The sequence below is a fragment of the Bombina bombina genome, chromosome 4, assembly GCF_027579735.1.
Source record: "Bombina bombina isolate aBomBom1 chromosome 4, aBomBom1.pri, whole genome shotgun sequence".
Lineage (NCBI taxonomy): Eukaryota > Metazoa > Chordata > Amphibia > Anura > Bombinatoridae > Bombina > Bombina bombina.
The window spans coordinates 275,765,799-275,789,212 of NC_069502.1; the positions used below are offsets into that span (position 1 = coordinate 275,765,799).

General features: G+C 40.9%; 1 protein-coding gene across 1 annotated transcript in view; it reads right to left on the bottom strand.

The window, feature by feature from the left end:
* CUL3 (cullin 3) overlaps window positions 1-23,414 on the bottom strand; it is a 483,186-nt gene that overhangs the window by 14,290 nt on the left and 445,482 nt on the right. The window contains exon 7 of the mRNA XM_053709974.1: window positions 679-855. Within this exon, the coding sequence (XP_053565949.1) occupies window positions 679-855 (177 nt within the window). The remainder of the gene's footprint in view (window positions 1-678; window positions 856-23,414) is intronic.

Here is a 23,414-nt window from a genome sequence, read left to right on the forward strand (position 1 = left end):
CATCCTCTATTGGAAATGTGTACTATAAATTTTTCTTCTCTCCCTCCCTCCCCACCATGATGCCATGTCAATTTTTTATTTAATAGCCCTATACTGCCCCCCCACTAGTTAATCATACTCAGTACCCCTGCCATATCATAGCATATTCACTAGCCCAATTAGAAGCCACATCACTTTAACTACCCTCCCCCCTTTTTTTTTTACACTTATATACGAGTGGCTTTGGACCACTGATCCTCCTTTCCCCATCACCCCTTAAAAGAAAAAGAGGTTCTATCTACAAACACGGGGTTCATCTCTAATTGTATCAACTACTATTTTGACTCATATTTGTACATAAGCCTACAAAATATGTCGATTCATAACTGACTAAACTGTTTATATTTTGGCACTTGTTGGTGCATATAACAAAGTTGTAACCCTGCTGTGTTTTCCTATTTTGTTTCTTATTATTCCTTGAAACCTCAATAAAAAATTTGATTAAAAAAAAAAAAGTAAGACAACCAACATTGTTATATTAATATACTTTATAACATTTAAACCTCTAAATTTCTGCCTGTTTCTAAGCCACTACAGACAGCCTCTTATCACATGATTTTTTATTTGATTTTCACAACAGGAGACTGCTAGTTCATGCGGGTAATACAGATAACATTAACACAGGATACTAATACTTACTCCTTTGACTCCTTTTTTTAACTTGTCATCAATAAATAAGGAAAGATACTCTGGAGACCTGGAGTTAAGGTTAAGAAAATACTCAAAGTCACCAGCAATAGTTTGCTTAAAAAGACGGTCGTTGCTGAAGGATTCCTGGAGAAACCGGTCAAACCTGCTCTTCAGATCAAGAAGTCCCTGTACACAGAGTGTAACAAAAAAAAATATAGTTAGGGAAGATTTTCAACTACATCTAATTTTCAAAAGGAAAACAGACTAATGTTGTAGTTTTACAAATATAAAAATAAGCTCACATGGCAGCATTTACATGGTACAGTTTAATAATGCAATAATTTCAGGAGCCACTAGCTACATGCCTTATGGGGTATGCAATATCATTTCGTGACAGATATCCTGGAAAACCCCTACAACCATTAAATAATGCATAATATATATTTAACTCTTATATTAAAATTATATTAACAGGATACTCTATAGGGTTCTGCATATTGCGTTAAGCAGCATGTCCAGTACAACATACACTAAATACAGTGGTACATCAATATACATAGGCACCATTGGTTTCAGAAAACATGTTAATCTGTCAAAGTACAATAGTAAAACTACAGTATACCCCTCAAATCTATAATATGCAAAAATAGGGATGGAACATACCTCAAGTAAGAAATGGAAAGCAGGGTAATAATGGTCCTGCCATCAACTGTTATGGGAAAAACATAATTTATGCATACCAGATAAATTCCTTTCCTTACGGATAGGGAGAGTCCACAGCTTCATTCCTTACTGTTGGGAAAAACAACACATGGCCACCAGGGATGCGGCAAAAACACCCCAGCCAAAGGATTAAATATCCCTTTAACTTCCTCATTACCCCAGTCATTCTGCTCAAAGGAACAAGGAAAAGTAGGAGAGACATTAGGGTATAAATGGTGCCAGAAGAATAAAATAAATAGGGGACCGCACATAGGCAAGAAAAAACGTGTGGGGGCCGTGGACTCTGCATATCCGGAAGGAAAGGAATTTATCTGGTAAGCATAAATTATGTTTGCCTTCATTCCTTACTGTTGGGAAAACTATACCCAAGCTCCAGAGGACACTGAATGAATAACGGGAGGGAACAAAAAGGAAGAGGCGGACCCTATTCTGAGGGCACCACAAGCTGCAAAACATTTCTCCCCGAAAGCTGCTTCAGCCGAAGCAAAAACATCAAACTTGTAAAAAAATTTAAAAAGTATGTAAGGAGGACCAGGTTCTTAAAGGCCCAAGAGGGAGCCACTGCTCTAGTGGAATGAGCTGCTATCCTCTCAGAAGGACGATGTGCCGCTGTCTCATAAGCTAAGCGGATGACACTCCTTAACCAAAGAGATAGGGAAGTCGAAGTAGCCTTCTGCCCCTTACGCTTCCAAGAATAGACAAACAAAGAGGAAGATTCTCTAAACTCCTTAGTAGCCTGAAGATAGAACTTCAAGGCGCGAACCACATCCAAATTCTGAAGTAAGCATTTCTTCGATGGAGGATTAGGACACAAGGAAGGAACCACAATCTCCTGATTGATGTTGCGTTCCGACACAACCTTAGGAAGAAAACCTAATTTAGTATGTAAAACTGCCTTATCTGCATGAAAAATTAGATAAGAAGTATCACATTGCAAAGCAGAGATCTCAGAAACTCTGCGCGCAGAGGCAATAAAAAGAGAACCTTCCAAGATAACAATTAAAGGTCAACGGAATGCAGAGGCTCAAACGGAACCTGTTGCAAAACCTGAAGAACAAGATTTAGGCTCCAAGGAGGAGCCCCAGATCTAAACATAGGTCTGATCCTAATCAGAGCCTTAAAGGACTGCAAGTCTGGAAGCTCAGCCAGTCTCTTGTGCAATAAAACCGACAGGGCGTGAAATCTGTCCCCTCAGGGAACTAGCAGAAAAGCCCTTCTCCAGCCCATCCTGGAGAAAAGATAAGATAAGATCCTGGCAACCTTAAATCTGTGCCAGAAAAAAACATGCTCTTCACACCAGAATAAGAAGATCGTTCACATCTTGTGGTAGATAAGCTGAGTAACTGGTTTACGACCTCAAATAAGAGTATCAATGACACTCTCAGAGAAACCTCTCTTGGCTAAGACTAAGCGTTCAATTTCCACGCAGTCTGCCTCAGAGAATCTAGATTTTGATGAACAAATGGACACTGTATCAGCAGGTCTCTGCAACAAGGTAACTTACACGGAGGAGATGAGGACATCCCTACTAGATCCGCGAACCACGTCCTTCACGGCCACGATGGAGCAGTCAGGATTACTGATATCCACTCCTGCTTGATGCGGGCCACCACTCGAGGAAGAAGCGGTAATGGAGGAAAAAGATATACGAGTTTGAACCTCCAGGGCACTGCTAGTGCATCTATTTGATCCACTTGGGGATCTCTCTACCTCAACCCGTACCTGGGTAGCTTGGTATTGAGACGGGACGCCATAGGATCTATCTCCGGCATCCCCCACTTGCTGCATATCTCTGCGAACACCTTGGGATGGAGAGACCATTCCACTGGAAGGAAGGATTGCCTGCTGAGAAAATCCGCCTCCAAGTTGTCCACACTCGGAATGTGGATCGCTGACAGAGAACAGCTGTGGGCCTCCACCCACTCCAGAATCTGAGATACTTCATTCATCGCCAAGGAACTTCTCGTTCCCCCCTGATGGTTGATGTAAGCCACTGAGGTTATATTGTCTGATTGGAATCTGATAAACTGGGACAAACCCAGAAGTGGTCAAGCCTTCAAGGCCTTGAAGATAGCCCGTTGTTCCAAAATATTGATCGGGAGGGAGAACTCCTCCTGAGTCCACAACCCCTGTACCTTCCTGGCACCCCAAATAGCTCCCCATCCGGATAGGCTTGCGTCCGTAGTCACAATCTGCCAGGATAGTCTTAAGAAGCATGTCCCTCAGGACAGATGATCTGGACAGAGCCATCAAGAGAGCGATTCTCTCGACCGGCTGTCTAATACAATCTGTTGAGACAGATCTGAATGATAAATGCCTCAGCATGCACAGTTGTAAAGGTCTGAGACGAAACCTGGCAAAAGGAATGATGTCCATGTAGGACACCATGAGACCACTAAGCCACAGAGGGACTCAAGGGGTCAGGAGGGAGACATGCCAAAGTTAGCTTGCAACATCTCTGGTCTTTTAGAAATATCCTCATGGATATGGAGTCTATTATAGTACCCAGGAATTCCACCCTGGTACTTGGGATAAGAAAACTTTTTTCCAAGTTTATCTTCCATCCATGTGATCGAAGACGACTGAGAAGGGACTCAGAGAATTCTTCCGCAAGACGAAAGGATGGTGCTTGCACCAGAATATCGTCCAAGTATGGGGCTACTGCAACACCCTGAGTTCTGGCAACGGCTACAAGAGCCCCCAGAACCTTTGTCAAGATTCTTGGAGCAGTAGCTAGGCCAAACGGAAGGGCAATGAACTGGAAGTTTTGGTCCAGGAATGCAAACCTCAGCAACTGAAAGTGTTCCCTGTGGATTGGAACATGAAGGTTAGCGTCCTTCAGATCTATAGTGGTCATAAACTGACCTTCCTGAATTAAAGGGAGGATGGACCTTATTGTCTCCATCTTGAAGGAAGGGACATTGAGAAATTTGTTTAACCACTTTCGGTCCAGAATTGGGCAGAAAGTTCCCTCTTTCTTTGGGACCACGAAAAGGTTTGAAAAAAAAACCCCTAACGTCTTTCTTCAATAGGCACTGGGACAACAACTGAGGATAGATCCTGAATGCACCCTAGAAAGGCATACCTCTTTTCTAGTCTGGTAGACAAATTTGAGAGAAGGAATCTGCCCCTTGGCGGATGAGATTTGAAGCCCTGAGATACCACCTCCAGGACCCACGGATCCTGTACGTCCTTGAACCAGGCATCAGAATAAAGAGTCAGTCTGCCCCCTACACGATCTGATCCCGGATCGGGGGCGGCCCCTTCATGCTGATTTGTTTTCGGCGGGCTTCTTCTTCTGCTTGGATGTATACCAGGACTGAGACGGATTCCAAGTACTCTTGTGTTGCTCGGACTTGGAGGAGGATTATTGTCATTGGGATTTGTCAGAATGAATGGTGCGAAAATTAGAAGACTGTCGTCCCTTAGACTTGTTCTTATCTTGCGGTAGGAAGGCACCCTTGCCTCCGGTAACTGTAGAAAAAATGGAGTCCAGGCCTGGACCAAATAAAATCTTTCCCTTGAAGAGTCCGCAGACCAAGACTTCAACCAGAGCGACCGGCGGGCAAGGACCGCAAAGCCAGAGGCCTTTGCATTTAGGCAAATAATTAGCATGTTTGCATCACAGATAAAAGAATTAGCAATTCTCAGCTATAATTCTGTCTAGAATATCCTCAAGGGGAAACTCCACCTCAATGAATTCCGACAAAGTCGCACCAGTAGGTAGCCGTGGCAACTACAGCCGCCGGTTGAAACAAAAATCCCGTATGTTGAAACATCTTTCTCAGAAAGGTTTCCATTTTCTTATCCATCGGTTTTCTGAATGAAGATCTATCCTCAAGAGGTATAGTAATACATTTAGCAAGCGTAGAGATAGCACAATCCATCTTAGGAATAGAAGCCCACAAATCCAGTCGAGAGTCCGGGACCAACTTTTTAAAAGTAGATGAGGGGGAAAAGCAAAAACCAAATCATTCCCATTCGTTCTTAATAATGTTCGCCATCTTAACCAGCATAGGAAAAGTCAAAGGAACTTTCCTGTCTTCGTAAACTCTGTCTAACTTAGGTATCATACGTTCTTCAGGCAGTGTGGCCTCTGGAACCTCTAACGTAGACAGAACTTCTTTTAATAAAAAAACTCAAGTGCTCAATTTTAAATCTAAAGGACGGTTCCTCCGCAGCAGGAGGCTAAGACGCCAAGGACTCGATCCAGAAAGTTCACCCTGTGAAGCTACAGAGGTTAACTCATCGGATAACTGGGACATAATAGCTAAATCTGATAAATATTTAGATGAGGTTGCAACTGCTCTGGTAAAATTAGCAGTAATTTGTTCTGCTACTAGGTATGCTACGCGAATCAAGCTTTAAGCCAAGCTGCCAAGGTAATTGTAGTAGCTTTCTATCCCTTGCGGGGAGTTAAGACATAGATAAAATAAAAAATAAAAAAGGAGAAGAATTTCTAAATTAATTAGTGACTTGAAGATAACATTTCAATGCTCTTAGTACATCCACATCACCTCTCTTTAGTGTTTTTTTGTCACTGGACAGAGAGATGGGACAACAATTTCCTGATTGATGTTTTCAGAAGAAACAACCTTAGGAAAGAATAGTTTGTTCTTTATCCTGATAAAAAAATCAGGAGAGGAGAATCACAAGAGAAAGTAGAATGCTCAGATAAGATACTCTTCTGGTAGAGGAAATGTCTAAGAGAAAGAGAACCTTTCAAGACAACAGTCGAATGTCCAGAACATAAATATGTTCAAATTGCTTGGCCCGAAGAACCCTCCAAACAAAGTTAAAGTGATGGTAAATTTGCCAGCATAAAATCACATATAATGAAAGCTTTTGTCCTAACTAGCATATCAATATGCTTTTTACATTCCAAAGCCAAATCCACTTAATAATGAACATTTTTGTCAGGCTCCATTACCTGATTTAAAGCAGCCTCTCAACGATTGTCTCTTATGCGTTTTTGACTGGCAGGTCTTTCAGCCAATCAGAGCCAATCCACTGAGGGGAAGCAGACCTGATGACTGGACTTATCCTTACCAAAGCTTGAACAAAGCCTTGAATGCCAGGAGGTCTCAAAATTTTCTCGGATACAAGGCTGAAAGGGCAGACATTTGCCCTTTAAATTGAAGGTAAACTTTGATGAATGAAAGCCCGGTTTTTAAAAATACTTTTAAAAGCAGGGGCACTTTCATTCATCAAAGTTTAGAAAGCAGCCATTTTGTTTAAAACCCTACCTTTCATCTTTTTACAGAAGAGGGGATCTCCAGGTGGGGGAAGCTGCTCTGGCTGTAAAAAGAAGAAAGGTAAGTTTTTTAACAAAACGGCTGCTTTCTAAACTTTGATGAATGAAAGTGCCCCTGTTTTAAATAGTATTTTTTTTAAAAACGGGCTTTCATTCAACAAAGTTTACCTTTACTTTAAGGGAACTGACTGATAAAACCTTATCCAAACCATCCTGGAAAATAACTAAATTCATAAAATTTGAAGTGAGTTTCAATGGTAATATTTAAGATACATACGGGGGGGGGGGGGGGGATTTCCAGGCATTGTGATAAATGTGTCTTGTAACAGCCTTTCTGGCCTGAATCAGAGACTATTGCATGATCTGAAAAATGTAAGACAAAATCAGGCCATCAATATGTCATCAAATTGAGATATTTGAGATCTTGATGGAAGGGTACTACTGCATCTATAAGAGTCACTTTTGGGGGGGCGGAGCCAACTGACAAAGTGAGCAGACGTATATACCTGAAGCTCCTCTGCTACAAATACCTAAATATGGACAAATACTAGATTTTGTAATAACCTAGGTTCTGAACGGGTACTGAGATTAAAGATAACTGCACCTGCTGTCTTCTTGGAGTACAAAAATTGAATCTGTGGATTTTTTTAACTTTCCTAGTAGCGGCACATAATAGGGCCTACAACAGCTAATCGGGAGGTGTGGATGCAACTTGTTCTAACATATGGGAAGCATTTTCCTCAAAACAACCACCAAATGGATCCAGAAGCAGCACTACGCAAATTTGAAGATCATGCATTATTATACAGGAATATGTCCTATCTGAGTGGGATTAGGCAGGAATTAAGCCTTTTATGTTTATGCTAATGCTAGTAAGTCTTGGCTTTATATATGTGGCCACTAGTCTTATGCACTATATCTTAACCTGAGGATTTAGCCCCAGCTGACTAACCTGGCGGTACTAACCTGGCGACTAGCTTTGAACATGTACATCTACATTTTATATCCAAATGTTCCTATTATGCAGACGCATAATGTATGTATGATATATGCTGAGAGTCGTTAGTTATGCAGCTAGGTAATTCTTATGTCTGTTACTTGCATAATTGTTTTATATGAGTAGTCTGCTATTTGGGCCTAAGTTGCCTTACAGGAAGGCATTCTGAACAGAATGTACTATCTAGCTTGTTTTATATATCCCTCATGTCATGTGGTTCTCATAGGCTGCTTATGTGCTAATCTCCTTTCAGTGCCTTGTGCTCCCTGCTTCAAACCATGATTCATAGTAGTACTAGGCACATTAGATGCATAAGTAGGATATGCCACCAGCACATGCTCCACAGTCACAGCATCCTACTGCCTAACAGTTGTATTCTGGGGCCTTTGACAAACTCCAGCATTATACCTAAAACATTACCTACCTGTTGTAATGATTGAATTTACATGTTAGTTTTGAGGATATATAGGTTTGTGTTTATATGTTCTAGTTTTCACCTCTTCTCGTTATAGCTCATTTTATTGAAAAAGGGAGCTGGTTTGAGATTTAGATCGCCCCTAGTCTAGTTAGACTACTGCAAATACATTTTTTGGCTTCTGAGTTGCTGCGTGCAGTTTTGGACCTATTGCTTTTATTTATCTCCCCCTATATAGGGGAACTCTCTCTACTTAATCCACTCATGTCCCTTGCTGAGAATGGCAGACCCCCTATGTAGAATCTATTGGTAGCGCAAATTTTCTGCCCATGCTGAGCTCCTCTCTTCCCTTTCCCGCCGGTACATGTTGCCTGCGGGTCATATCCCTATTTCTTTTCCCCACATCGCTTATAGCTAGCATTTCCCCAGGAGATGAGCTCATCCAGAAGTCTCCTAAGCCCCATACTTCCTAATATCCCCCCTCTTGCATAACTTTAGTATTGCCGAAACCAGCATACTCCCCTAATCTTCTGTCCCATAGTTTACAAATCCTACTGTGATGACAGTACTAAGCCATTTTAAGCCTTGATAACGCTCCTTTACTAACTTTTAGACCATCACCCTTATAGGTACAACCATATTATTAGAGGGGAAATTTAATGGCAGTGATTAACCTAATTCACACTTTGTTTTGCTAGATATAATTTTGTTTTGATGGTCCTGGGATCCCTTCACTTGAACACTCCTAAGCTCCTACCATGTACCTTAAGCTACCTACACTTATTTTAGGCTCCGCTCTCCACCCTTCCACCGCCTTCCCTATATATATAGCGGTGCTTATCCGCTGAATCTCCCCTCCCCCTATATACCTCAGCCGACAAGCGGCTGACATGTATGCTAATTCTCCACAGGCTGATATCGTTGACTCAGATAATCTATCGACTGTTCTCTATAGTACTGTGGAGATTAATCGTTAATAGTATAACAAAAAATGAAGTTATATTCTATCTCGCCTAAACTCTTGTCTATATTCATGTTAAGATTGGATATGTATTTGTCTTGTCACCTATGTATTATGTATTTTTTCTTTCTGTTCTCTAATAATATCAGTTTATAGACACTGTTTTACTCACTCTGATGTAACATTGGCCTCAGGGCGAATCTTGTATGTGAATATATATTCCAACTTCAATAAAAAAATATTTTCATAAAAAAAAAAAAAAAAGAAAAAAAAAGTCACTTTTGGATCTTAAGATATGCCACAGTACTGGGGTAGCCAGTAATTCAAGCAAGAAGCCATGGAGGTTTACATCTGGCCTTCCCAACAATGTACAATCTTGTTTAACACCTCCTGATTCAAGGACCATTTACTTGGGTGAAAGTACTGACAACTGAAGAAGTTCAATTTCCAACTGTCCACATCCAGGATATGAATAGCTAAAATCATGCAATGAAAGCAGCTACCTCTTGCATTGATAAAGCGCTTTGAGTACCACCTTGGTGACTGATGTCAGACATTGTCTGACTCATACCTCAGAAAAGACTGCTGTAGTAACGGGCCAGCTGTTGAAAGCCTTGAAGACCACACAGAGTTCCAAAATATTGATCAATAACCTTGCCTCTTAAACAGACCAAACTACATGCGCTTTTGCAGGAACCATAGACCATTCCTCAATCCAGCAGGCTGGTATCTATGGTAATTACTACCCAATTTGGGTGGAGAAATTAGGCTCCAAGAATAAGATTGCTGAGCGTCACCAAGTTAAATGTCTAGTCTTGAAGTTTAAAGAGATCTTCTGAGAAAGGTTGTTGTAATCTTCATTCTACTCTTGAAGGTGCAACGACAGTAAATGAATTCTGTCAAATGGTACAGCCTCTGAAGCCACTATCATGAGACCAACTACTTTTATGCATTGAATCAATGTATGAAGAAAAGTTTGTTGGAGAAGAGCTTATGCAATTTGAGTCTGCAAGCTTCAGTGAGAGTCTTCATTGTGACATGGTAAAGCCCAGAAAGGAAACTCTGGTTTGCCGTAATAGAGGGCTTTTAGGGAGATTTATTTATCAAACATGAAAATGAAGGAACTACAGCAATTGTGTTCCTATGTTCTTGAGTCATTTGAAAAGAAGCAACCCGTAGCAAAATGTTAAAACAAACAAAAAATGAAGGCGCTCCAATAGCACAGTATGTTTGATCCAAGTAAAGATTTCAAATCACCCACACAGCACAAAGACTTGTACTCACAATTTCCCAAGCACCATACAGGTGTTAAATGTGCAGTCTGGGTAGATTAGGAGCCTGTTCATATAATTTACTTGCAATAATGTAACATATTTGTGTATGATTCTGATTTTATTTTAGATTTTTTTATGTAGATGGCTTGTTTTTAATAGTTTTTTTAATTGTATAAATTGAAGCTATATCTATGGGAAAAGAAATTGAAAATAGTGCACATGAATATTATAAAATAACCTCAAGATGGCAGTTTAACTTACCTTTTAATTAAAGGGACACTGAACCCAAATTTTCTCTTTTGTGATTCAGATAGAGCATGAAATTTTAAGCAACTTTCTAATTTACTCCTATTATCAAATATTCTTCATTCTTTTGGTATCTTTATTTGAAATGCAAGTATGTAAGTTTAGATGCCAGCCCATTTTAGCTGAACAACCTGGGTTGTTCTTGGTGATTGGTGGATAAATTCATCCACCAATAAAAAAGTGCTGTCCAAAGTCCTGAACTAATAAAAAAAAAAGCTAGGATGCCTTTTTTCAAATAAAGATAGCAAGAGAACGAAGAAAATTTGATAATAGGAGTAAATTGGAAAGTTGCATGCTCTATCTGAATCACAAAAGAAAAAAATGTGGTTTCAGATGCATAGGTATATAAGAGACACACCTGTACATAATTTAGATGACATGACTAAGAACCTATTGTAGGTTTGAAACATTGTTTTTTCTGATGGACCCTGCTTGAAGATATAAAGGTCTTTTATGGATTATTTGGCGGCTGGAACATTTTGAATTATTATAGGATTAGGAGCCTCCCAGCTAGCTCGCTCCAAGATCCACAGCTTTCCAGGACACTGCAGAAGTGAAGCATAAATACCCTCCAATGGCACAGTATGTCTGATCACACTCCAAATACTAAGAGCTAGCTAGCTCACTCAGGTTACATAAAAGTCAAATAGGTTATGAAAAACTATTATTTAAAACTCTGCAACGTTTCATAGCACTATGATGCTATTTCATCAGGCAGCATTACACATGACTACTATTCCACACCCTTTTGTAATACATATCATACTAATCAAGCATCTCTATTGGTCAATTGCACTTTTGAATTCTCCAATCATAGCTTAATTTACAAATTATTAAATGTTTCCCTTAATTTAATCGGTCCTTTCTACCTTTCTAAAGAATGGCTACTAGTAACTGACACATGATCACATGACCGCCATCATGTGACTACTGTCATGTGACTGCGGATAAAAACAAAAACAGAATTAATACATTCATAAAACACTGCTTCATTAATTTATTGCACTGCAGTGCCCTCTTGTGTTCGCAAAGCAACATTACATCTACACATTCAATATATAATAAACATATTCAATACAATTGGCCATCCTAATAATTCTGTGTACCAAGAGAACAAAGCAAAATTGGTGATAAAAGTACATTGGAAAGTTGTTTAAAATTACATACCCTATTTAAATCATGAAATATTTTTTTGGACTTAACCAAACCTTTAATACTTCACAGGTGTTCACCCTGTGTGTGCAAAGCCCTACTCGTGCAGCCACAATATTGAAACCTACACACACACATTCTATTAGGTAGATCACATGTATACTTTCACAGGACATCCGAGATTGAATCTAAAATTGCTCTCCAGTTACCTTAAAGAACTTGCATTTAGGTTTAAAATATTTACAAGTACCACATATGGATTTTCCACATCTGAATGCCCTTTTCCCTAAATCCAAGATACCACTTTCTCTCTCTCTCTCTCTTTGTGGAATTTCTTCCCCCCACAACCTTGGTAGTAACCACTTTGCTGGGTGCAAGGGCATTTTTCAAAGTGGGTGCTCTTCTAAAAACACACATCGGTTTCTTGCCCACTATAGCCTTTCATTATAGGGTCACTCAACAGAACAGGCCAATATTACTCAAAAATTTTGATATCTTCATAGTTACTATTGAACTGGGTAATATATTTTATTTTCCCTTATTTTCTTTACAAACAAACCCTACCTTCAAAGCTCTCTCATAACAATCCTTAAATGGATACTAAACCCATATTTTTCTTTAATGATTCAGATTGAGGATGCAATTTTAACCCTTTGAGTGCTAAGCACTTTCCAACCTGGGTGCTAAGATTTTTTAAGCTTTTTTTTTTATTTTTTTATTTTTTGCACAACATTTAACTTTTTTTTTCCCAGACCCCCAAAGACTTACACTGTTGGAAAGGATAGGCGATTACCATTACCTTTCCAATGGTGGGTCTTGGGGGGTCTGTAGCTGCTTAGATGCCTGAGAAACAGGCATCTAAGAAGCATGCCCCCTGCTCCTATACTTAACATTGTTAAGTATAAATAAAGTTGTGCAGTGACGTCATGGGTGGGAGCCCCCAGATCTCCCTCAAGGTGGGAGAGTGCTAGTGAAGGCTCTGAGCCGTCATTAGCAGCAGAGTGGGAAACTTTAGGGTGCGGTGTTGTTGGTCTTGGGTGATGTTGTTCCAGTTTCTGCGGGGTGGGTGGTACTGTCGGAGGTGGGTGGTGGGTTTGTTGAAGGAGAAGTGTATGCAGTGGTGGTCAGTCCAGAGGAGTTCGGTGATGTGATTGACTGAGGAGAAGATTGGGTCTAGGGTGTGGCCGGCTGTGTGGATTGGGTAGTTTACGCGTTGCTTTAGTCCAATAGTTCTGAGGTTTTCCAGGAGGGTGGAGGTGTTGTGATCATTGGGGTTGTCAAGATGGAAGTTGAAGTCACAGAGGAGGATGTAGTCCGTTGAGGTGAGGGCATGGGGTGCGATGTGGTCAGTGATGGAGTCGCAGAAGGCGGGACGAGGTCCAGGAGGTCTGTAGATGAGGGTGCCGCGGAGGGTGGTGTTGGGGTTGAACTGGATCTTGAAGTGTAGGTGTTCTAGGCCTGGTGAGTGGTCGTCGGAGCTGGTTGTGACTTGGATGGTGTGTTTGTGGATAATGGCGAAGCCTCCTCCCGGTCGGTTGCTGCGGTCTTTGTGGCAGATCTTATAGCCGTTGGGTATTGCAGTGGCGATGTCTGGCCCTGATGCAGGGTTTAGCCAGGTGTCAGTGAGGAAGGCGACGTCAGGTGAGATGGAGTCTAGCAGGTTCCAGATTTCGAGGGTGTGCTTGTGGATGGAGCGGGTGTTGAGGAGGATGCAGTTGAGGTAATTGTGGTTGTTTTTGGGTGGGTTAGTTGGTTTGGTTGTGGTCCGGAGGGAGGGGAAGGAGCAGTTGCGGCAGGTAAAAGGTCCGAAGGTGTTGGTCGGGGATGCGTGGTGGCAGGCGGACAATCTACCGGTGTTGAGCGCGTGGAGGGTGCTGGCGTTGTAGTGGCGGCATATTCTGAAAGACTAAACAAAAACATGAGAAGCACTCGAGCAGCAGCAGTATAGTGCATTTATTTGAAATTCCAGTGTTGGACAAAAACAAAAATGGTGCAAAAAGCAACAATATAGGGGTAACATTACCCAGGTAAAAAAGAGACAATGTAATCTGGAGTTTCTTAAGTGAACGGCTTACGCGTTTCGGCCTCAGCCTTACTCATAGCCATATTAAAATGAGCATGAAATTTGCGTGTTTTAAAACCTCACTCCAGAGTAGATAGGCCACCAGGATCCCCACCTGTCTTTTACTGGCCAATCAGGAAATCATAAACATACACACCCCCACTCCATTCATTCAAGTGAAAGAACACATGCGCACACAGAAACACCCAGGAGAGATTTAGACTGCCCAATGTAACCTAGCAACCGGCAGTACATTCCCTCATAACAGGTGCGTTCAGCCTCTCCGTCTCCCCGCTGAGTACTATTCACCAGGCAGCCCGTAAGTGTCAAGGATTTTCATGATCCCGACGGGCTATTACACAAATTACAAGTTAGTGCTTAGGACACAGCAAGGATGACTGAGAGGGTGAATAAACGATAATGTGTACATAGAAAGGACAAGTTTAGTACCACACTCCAATGAACCGTGAAATTGAAACTTAAAGATAATAATAATCTAAATTTCTCATGCCAAAAAAATCAATTGCAAACATTCACGACTAGTGCAAGGAGGCGAAAGTGTCAATCATAATGCACACAGGGGGAAAGGGGTGCAAAAATAAGTTCCGCATGCAACGGAAAAAACCAAGGATAATAGATGGCTGTGAAGGGAGGAAGATGCAGTCAATTGTGGATATGCAGGCCATTGCAAATAAAGGTGTGCTATAAATGACAAGTTAAGCATTGGGCCACCCCACTTCCTTTGAAGAAACCAAGAGAGTTATAGACCGGATCCTCCCTACAAAGCAAACAAAGCAAACAAAAATAGCAATGAAAAATAATAATGATACATAAATGGAAAAATAAACAAACAAAAATTGGGGTAAAAACTAAACAAATATAGTGCAAGAAATTTCGGACAGTCCGTGGTTAAAACTTAGTATTTATTAGAATTCATTAAAAATATACAGGAACAAGCTAGTAAAGTAGAGGAGGTGTAAACCTAAACTGGCTTACGCGTTTCGACGTTTGCCGTAATCATAGCCATTGATTTAGGGTGTCTCTCTAATCTTAAGTAGCACATGTTAAAATCTGATTGGTTGCTAGTAAATTAGTAAAAGAAACCGTAATACACCTACTCATAAACATGTGACCTTTCTTTTTTTGCAAGACCAAATTAAACATGATATCCTATACAAAGTTAGATATGTGATATTATTCACTTGATATTCGAGAAAACATATGGACTAAACTAAATATAAAGTATTGACATACATTATAAAATGTTGACAAACATAGTAATGTAAAGTTTTAGCTCCACAGAATGTTGATATATAGGAATAAAATGAAATGAAAACCACAGTACAAAGTCAGCAATAGTCTATGTGTATCCAAATGGTCACACACAATATCAGCAATGTAGATAGCCCATAGGAATTAAGGTAATTGAAATAACCTCACAATCCAATGTTTAATACTATCATAAAGTCAAAGATACACATAACTCACTTATACCAAGCCAAAAATATATCTAACCTAAATATCGGTATATTCAAATATATATAATTGCCAAGAAGCCGCTAATATGAAAATATATGCTAAGCGTATGGGAATTATTGGAGGTACAATATGTAACGTGTATTTTTTAGCTATATCTACTTGCATAGTATCGTGTGTAATATTTCAGTCGTGGACAAGAGGAGGAACATAACTGTTGAAATGTGGCCATAGAAGTAACCATAATGTTGGTAAATATAACACAATATATATCATGCATATTAATAATTCTAGACAAAGTGGGGAGAAGTACTGGATATCAATAAGTATATAAATATATGGGAGATATTTAGGATATTATTGGTAGGTTCCTTATTCCCAAAAATTTATAAGGTCATATTTGGAATTTAGACCTTTGGGAATTCTAGTTTCCAACTTGAAGATCCAGTACATCTCCCTCTTTGCCAGAATTTTGTCTTTATCTCCTCCTCTTTTAGGTAACACTACCTTTTCAATAATGCACCATCTGAGGGAGTTAATGCTTTTATTATGTTGTGTTGCAAAGTGTTGAGCCAATGGTGTAGCTGATTTACCTAGTGTAAAAGTGGACAGGTGTTCTCTAATTCTAGAATTCGCATCCCTGCCTGTGAGACCTACATACTGTTTCTGGCATAAGATGCATTCTAAAAGATAGATAATACCCTCAGCTGTACAGTTTAAGCAGGATTTGATATCAAAGAACTCTCCTGTCACACATGATCTAAATTTGTTGGTAAATGAGCCAAATTCGCAAGGCCGGCACTTTTTGTGGCCACATTTAAACATCCCTGCATGTTTGAGCCAGGAGGAGATCGATTTATCAATCTGTTTCAATTGGGTGGGTGCCAGTCTAGAACCCAAAGTATAACTCTTTCGGTAGGAACATCTCAAACCCTTTTTAGCTGTTTCTAGTAGGGCATCATCAGCAGTCAAAACTGCAAAATGTTTTTTGACAATGCTACAAATTTGTGAGTATTGGGAACTGTATCCCGTTACAAAATAAACACCATCCGTGCCAGTAGGCTTATCGTGGAATCTGTCATTTGAAATCAAAGTTTGTCTATCTATTTTATCCACCTCCCTTCTTGCTCTCAAAATATCTCTGTTGGTATATTTTCTTTCTTTCAACCTCTTTTGGAGATCATCCGCTGCCTCCTGATATACTTTGGGATTGCTGCAATTACGCTTCAATCTTGTGAATTGACCCTTTGCCACAACATATCTCACATGCTCCGGGTGATTGCTTGTTGCATGGAGGAGGGTATTCCCTGATATCGGTTTACGGTACACAGAAGAATCGATACTACCATCCTCTTTTCCAGTAAGAGTCAGATCAAGAAAATTGATGCACAATGAATCGTATTCAAACGTGAACCGCAAACCATCACTGTTATTGTTCAGATAACCAACAAAATCTGAGATTAAATGTTCAGGACCAGACCAAATCAAAAGAAGGTCATCAATAAAGCGCCTGTATGTCTTAACATACTGACGATAGGGATTTCCCTCTCCAAAGACGTGCACCATTTCCCACCACCCCAGAACCAAATTGGCATAGGATGGTGCGAATTTGGCACCCATAGCCGTGCCACGCCTTTGGAGAAAGAAATCCCCCTCAAAACGAAAATTTTTTTGTGTGTTAACAAAAAATTGGTCATTTCCAACACAAATTTTTGGAAGTCATCAGAATAGTTGGTAAAATGCAAGAGAAAAAATTGTATAGCTTTTAACCCCATACCATGGGGTATTGAGGAATACAATGATACTGCATCTATTGTAAGCCAAAAATTGTTTTTTTCCCAGGTGATCTGTTGTATTATATTTAAGACATGTTTGGTGTCTCGAATATAAGAATGTAAGGAAGTAACCAATGGTTGTAATAGAGCATCCAACCATTCAGATGCATGCTCCATAAGAGAGTCTATGCCACTAATAATCAAGGGGCCAGCCTGGTTTGGTCACGAAGAGAGGTGAGGAATCCATTGTATTTATTCATTGAACTGAGTGTTAACATTTGCACTTACCTGGACTGTGGACACACACGATACACAAGCTTGTCTTTCAGTTTTACGCCATATATTGACTTTTGTCATTTATGAAAATATTACCTACAGTGTTTTGAGATAGGTTTAATATACACCCCATTTCCTTCCTTTTTTTATATGTAAAAACTAAACAGTACACATTATAACTATAGAGAGTTATCCAAATTAATTCCGGTGCGAGGACCAGAAATTAATCAGATAGAACTCAGAGTTGAGGCCTTCTGGAGTTCTGGTTCTCAACTTGAAGATCCAGAAGGCCTCTCTCTCCCCTAGTTTGCCAACCCGATCAGTCAGACCCTTCTTGGGTGGGACCCTATCAATTATGGTCCAAGTGAGTGATCTAGAAGATTTCTGATGTATCTCAGCAAAATGTTTGACCAGGGGAGTTGTCATGGTACCTATCCTGATGTCTGACAGGTGTTCCTTAATGCGTGTTCTCGCCTCCCTAGTGGTGAGTCCTACGTATTGGAGGGAACAGCTGTTGCATGTAAATGATAAATGTCTGTCTACAGTTGAGGCAGAATTTAATCCTGAAGGACTCACCTGTCAACGTAGAGACAAAAGAATCTCCCACAGTTACCTTCTCACATGCAACACATGTGTGATGGTGACATCTGAACATCCCTAGACTCGTGAGCCATGATGAGGGAGTTGTTGTCCCTTCAACAGTCCCTATCCTTGTGGGTGCCACATAGTTACCTACAGTTTTATTCTTCCTGTACGCAAATCTAACTCCCTGGTCAATCACTCCTGCTAGGCCATCATCGGCTGCAAGGAGCTTGAGATGTTTCCCTACGATTTGGCAAACCTCCTCATACTGTCTGGAATATTCAGTAATGAAGGTCACCTTGGAGTCAGAATTGAGCAGATAATCACAATTAGTTTTTTTCTTCTTATCTAAGAGACACATTCTTGGTATTTTATTCACCACTTCTCTTGCCTTCCTGACAGTACGTGTATCATATCCCCTCTCACTCAATTTGAAAGACAGTTCATCCGCCCGAATTTCACAGATGAACTGACTCTTAGCCACGCCTCCAAATACCCTACGTGGGTGACAGCTTGAGGCGTGGAGCAGTGAGTTACCAGCGATAGGTTTGTGATACACATCAGTCTTAATCCTCTGGCCTGGAATACCCAACAGAGTGATATCCAGGAAATTCACCCGGGAGGTTTGTATCTCCGAGGTGAACTCAATGACAACATCATTCCTGTTCAGGTAATTTGTAAATTCCACCAGGAGAGACTCAGATCCCCCCCAAACAAAGAGGAGGTCATCAATGTAACGACCAAACCAGATGATCTCTCCTCGGTGAGGGTTCCCATCCCCAAAGACGTGGGACAGCTCCCACCAACCCATAAATAGGTTGGCATAGGAGGGGGCAAATTTGGCCCCCATTGCTGTCCCACGCCTCTGGAGATAGAACTCCCCACCAAATTCGAAATAGGTGTGGGTCAGGAGGTATCTGGTGACTTGCACAACATAGTCAGAAAAATCAGTGTCGTCAAAAAATCTCGTCATGAAAAAACGGATAGCCTCTAAACCCTTATTGTGTGGAATCGAGGTGTAGAGGGATTTGACATCCACAGTGAGCCATCTGTAGTTTTCTTGCCACACAATATCCTCAAGCTAGTTTATTACATGTCTCGTGTCAGCCAAATGGCTCCACAGAGTGCTCACCATGGGCTGTAAAATGCCATCAAGCCATTCAGACATGTGTTCCAACAATGAACCTATACCACTCACAATTGGCCTCCCCTGTACGTTATTTAATGTTTTATGCACCTTAGGTAGATGGTTAAAAGTCGCAATCAGGGGGTTAGATACCAGTAAGTAATTCCTGGTGTCCGGGTCTATAAAGCCAAACTCCACCCCATCGTCAACAAGGGAGGCCAACTGTGAGTAGAATGTCTTGGTGGGGTCACTCATCAATTTGGTGTAGCCATCTGTGTTATGCAGCTGCCTCTCAGCTTCAGCTACAAAGTCACCCCTGTTCATGATGACCACCATCCCACCCTTGTCTGCGGCCCTGACAATTATGTCTCTATTCCTGCTTAAGCTTTCAATTGCTTCTTTCTGTCTGCGGGTCAAGTTACCACTGTGACCTCTCTCTGTTCTGTAGTGCAGTTTAGTTAAATCCTCCTCCACCTACCTCTGGAATTTTTCGAGAAGGTTACCCCTGCATTGAATGGGGTAAAAGTTTGATCTCTCCCGAAAAGACGGGAGTTTGAAACCATCCTGTGATGAAATCCATTCCTTCTCCCAAAGACTCCAGTGTACCCACAACACATAATTCCTGGAAATCCAAAGTATTATCCCTAGGTGGCATGGATCCCCAACCTAGTCTGTTAGGAATGTGATCATGACTCTCATTGCCCTTTATAGGGTGCATATTAAAAAATTTCTTCAGAGTCAAGTCCCTTATTAATTTGTTGACATTTAATAGAGTCTTAAAGAGATTAAAGTCTGTTGTGGGGACAAAAGTAAGTCCCATCTCATAAGGATCTGGAGAGTAATCAGATAAATTGATTACGTTCCGTAATTGTAGTTCCCTCTTCTCCTTCCTCTCCTCTGGGGGTACCTCCGTTGCTCCTGATGTTGATTGGCGGGATCCTGGTTTTGTCTTCCTCCCCCCCCCCCCTTCTGATGTTCTTTGGGGGACGGAAAAAACCTGCTCCAGTTGGTCCCGTTCCCGTTCTCTGGTGTCACTCCTTGCCCCTGTTATGGGTGTGACCTCTTCTCTATAGTTAGACTGTGAGTGAAAATAGGGAGTTGGGGTTTTCAGTATTGGTGCAGTTGTTTTAGGTCTTGTCACTTGGTCTTGTGTGACTTCTTCACCTGCTGATCCTGAGTCTGATCCTTCGTCCCAAGACTCCCCCTCACTCTCGTAGAAATTCACTCTACGGCCTCTGTTGCGCCTGTGTCTGTTAGACCCCCGGCGTTGGTTGGGTTGGAAAGAGTTCTTATTCTGTTCCCTCCTAAAGAGACTACGTTCCCTCCGATTCCAGATGTAGACCCTATTTAGATCGTAATCTTGTTGGTCCCTCAGGTATTTATTGTGTTTTACCTGGAGCAGTAAAGTCTTCGCATCTGCAACAATCTGTTGAAGGGTATTGTTGAATTTCAAAAAGCTGGAGTCCTCGCACCTTGTGCCAAGCTCCTTTTGTACCTCCTTGATCTTCCCGGCTAGCTCCTCCAGCTCTGTTTAAATTCACAAATAAGTCTCATTAGTTTGAAGGAACAGTCAGATAAATTACTATTCCAAAGTTCCATGAAATGTTATCATCCGTCAGAAATGTGGGGTATGTGTTCTTTCACTTGAATGAATGGAGTGGGGGTGTGTATGTTTATGATTTCCTGATTGGCCAGTAAAAGACAAGTGGGGATCCTGGTGGCCTATCTACGCTGGAGTGAGATTTTAAAACACGCAAATTTCGTGCTCATTTTAATATGGCTATCAGTAAGGCTGAGGCCGAAACGCGTAAGCCGTTCACTTAAGAAACTCCAGATTACATTGTCTCTTTTTTACCTGGGTAATGTTACCCCTATATTGTTGCTTTTTGCACCATTTTTGTTTTTGTCCAACACTGGAATTTCAAATAAATGCACTATACTGCTGCTGCTCGAGTTCTTCTCATGTTTTTGTTTAGTCTTGATTGATCCTGGGCCAGAGTGAGCACGGAGCTTACGGCAAAGGGCTGCAGGAGTATTTATCCTATCGGAGCGCTGTTGGAGATAAGGGACCGGAGCTCACTCAGATGGAGAGACGATCATGGAGTAGCAACAGGTCTGCTATAACAACGCCGCTGAAAATAAGAGGTATGATTGATAACCGAGTCTGGGGAGCTGTTTTACTGTCTTTTATTTACATGCATATAGTGTGCTGTATCAAGTAACCTAAAGGTCTGTTCTCCACATATTACCTCATACGGGGTGGGCAGAGGAACCCCGCTGTTGATTCAAGCGCCCACACACAGGGGATTAAGTGATTTGAACTTTAAGTGTTATTCTCTGGATGGCTTTTTATCACTGCTTAAGGAGAAATTAGGTGCATTGGATGCCCTTAAACTTTGGATACTTGAGCAGTTTGGATGATTATTTTTGTGTAACACCTCTTTGATACTTATCCCCTCTGGACTGTTTCCACACCACAGCACTCTTTCCTCACCATTTTGTATTATATTTGGCAGTTTCTGAAGCCAAGGTTTGTGGCGTTGGGTGCAGTCGGGGCGCGGACGGGCTTGCCTTCGGCGCGTCCACTGCGCTATCGCGCAGCGATCACCATTAAATACAGCAGGAAGGTGGGCGGGCTGGTTAGCTGGGTAGGGGTGAAATAATAACAGAGCAAACAAAATACAGAAAGATACAGCACAAATACATAGGGATAAGGGAGACAGTCTAAGTTTGACAGTCTTGTAGCATCGCTAATGACATGGACTTGAGTAATGGAAGTAGGCAGTGAAACTCGTCAACACTGATTGCTTAGGAGCTGTTAATACGAGTCTGGATGGATAGCAGAAAGACTCTCCCTGCATCTCCAGACTAACTTTCGCCAATGCTCTCACTGAGAGGCTGACAAGACTACTTAAAACTCCAGTCCCATTTCAAAAGGGTAGATACCCTTCATAAAGAACTACTCCGTATCTTCTGACACTTCTCTGCCAACCTCCTGTGACAAAGGGAAAAGAATGACTGGGATAGTGGGGGGATTATTTGAGCCTTTGGCTGGGGTGTCTTTGACTCCTCCTGTTAGCCAGTTTCCGTATTTCCCAACAGTAAGGAATTATGTTGTGGACTCTCCTCACATTAAGAAGGAAAGAACCAATAAATAAATTTGCACAGCTCGGGGCAAATCTGGTCATAATGGCCATTCCACAGATCTGTAAAAAAATATCTTTATCTCTGGCATATAAATATATCCTGATTTAGAAAGAACTGGACCACACTGAGTCCCAGTTCATGCTTAATATTGGAATATAATGCTGAAACATCAGAACTAGTCCAAATTATATTGAGAGATTGGTCTGTCAGAAATCTTACTTAGTTTTTCTAAAAGATCAAATGTATCCCTAATATAGGACTATAAGTTAATTAGTTTTTTTTTTTTTTTTTAATAAATCAAGAGGGGAAAAGATTGCTTGTCAGGCAACCGATTCCTGAAATTTTTGGTCTCCCCGGTGGATTCACAAGATCTTTGTGGATCTTCAAGACATGATAACATGCCAGGACTAGGCTTTTTTCTGGCTAAAGGAATTGGTTCTCTTTCTTGTTTAGGATCCCCTGTAGAAAACCTTTATCAATTTCACAATTTCTTTCAAATACTTTGAAGTGGGGTCGCAGTCCAAAAACATAATTTATATAAGAACTTACCTAATAAATTCATTTCTTTCATATTGGCAAGAGTCCATGAGCTAGTGACGTTTGGGATATACAATCCGACCAGGAGGGGCAGTTTCCCAAACATCAAAATGCCTATAAATACACCCCTCACCAAACCCACAATTTAGTTTAACGAATAGCCAAGCAGTGGGGTGATAAAGAAAGGAGTAGAAAGCATCAACAAAAGAAATTTGGAAATAATTGTGCTTTATACAAAAAATCATAACCACCATAAAAAAGGGTGGGCCTCATGGACTCTTGCCAATATGAAAGAAATTAATTTATCAGGTAAGTTCTTACATAAATTATGTTTTCTTTCATGTAATTGGCAAGAGTCCATGAGCTAGTGACGTATGGGATAGCAATACCCAAGATGTGGATCTCCACTCAAGAATCACTAGAGAGGGAGGGAATAAAATAAAAACAGCCATTTTCCTCTGAAAAAATTAATCCACAATCCAATAAAATATGTTTTTCATAATTGAAAGAAAAAAACTTAAATCAAAAGCAGAAGAATCAAACTGAAACAGCTGCCTGAAGAACTTTTCTACCAAAAACTGCTTCCGAAGAAGCAAATACATAAAAACGGTAGAATTTAGTAAATGTATGCAAAGAGGACCAAGTTGCCGCTTTGCAAATCTGATCAACTGAAGCTTCATTC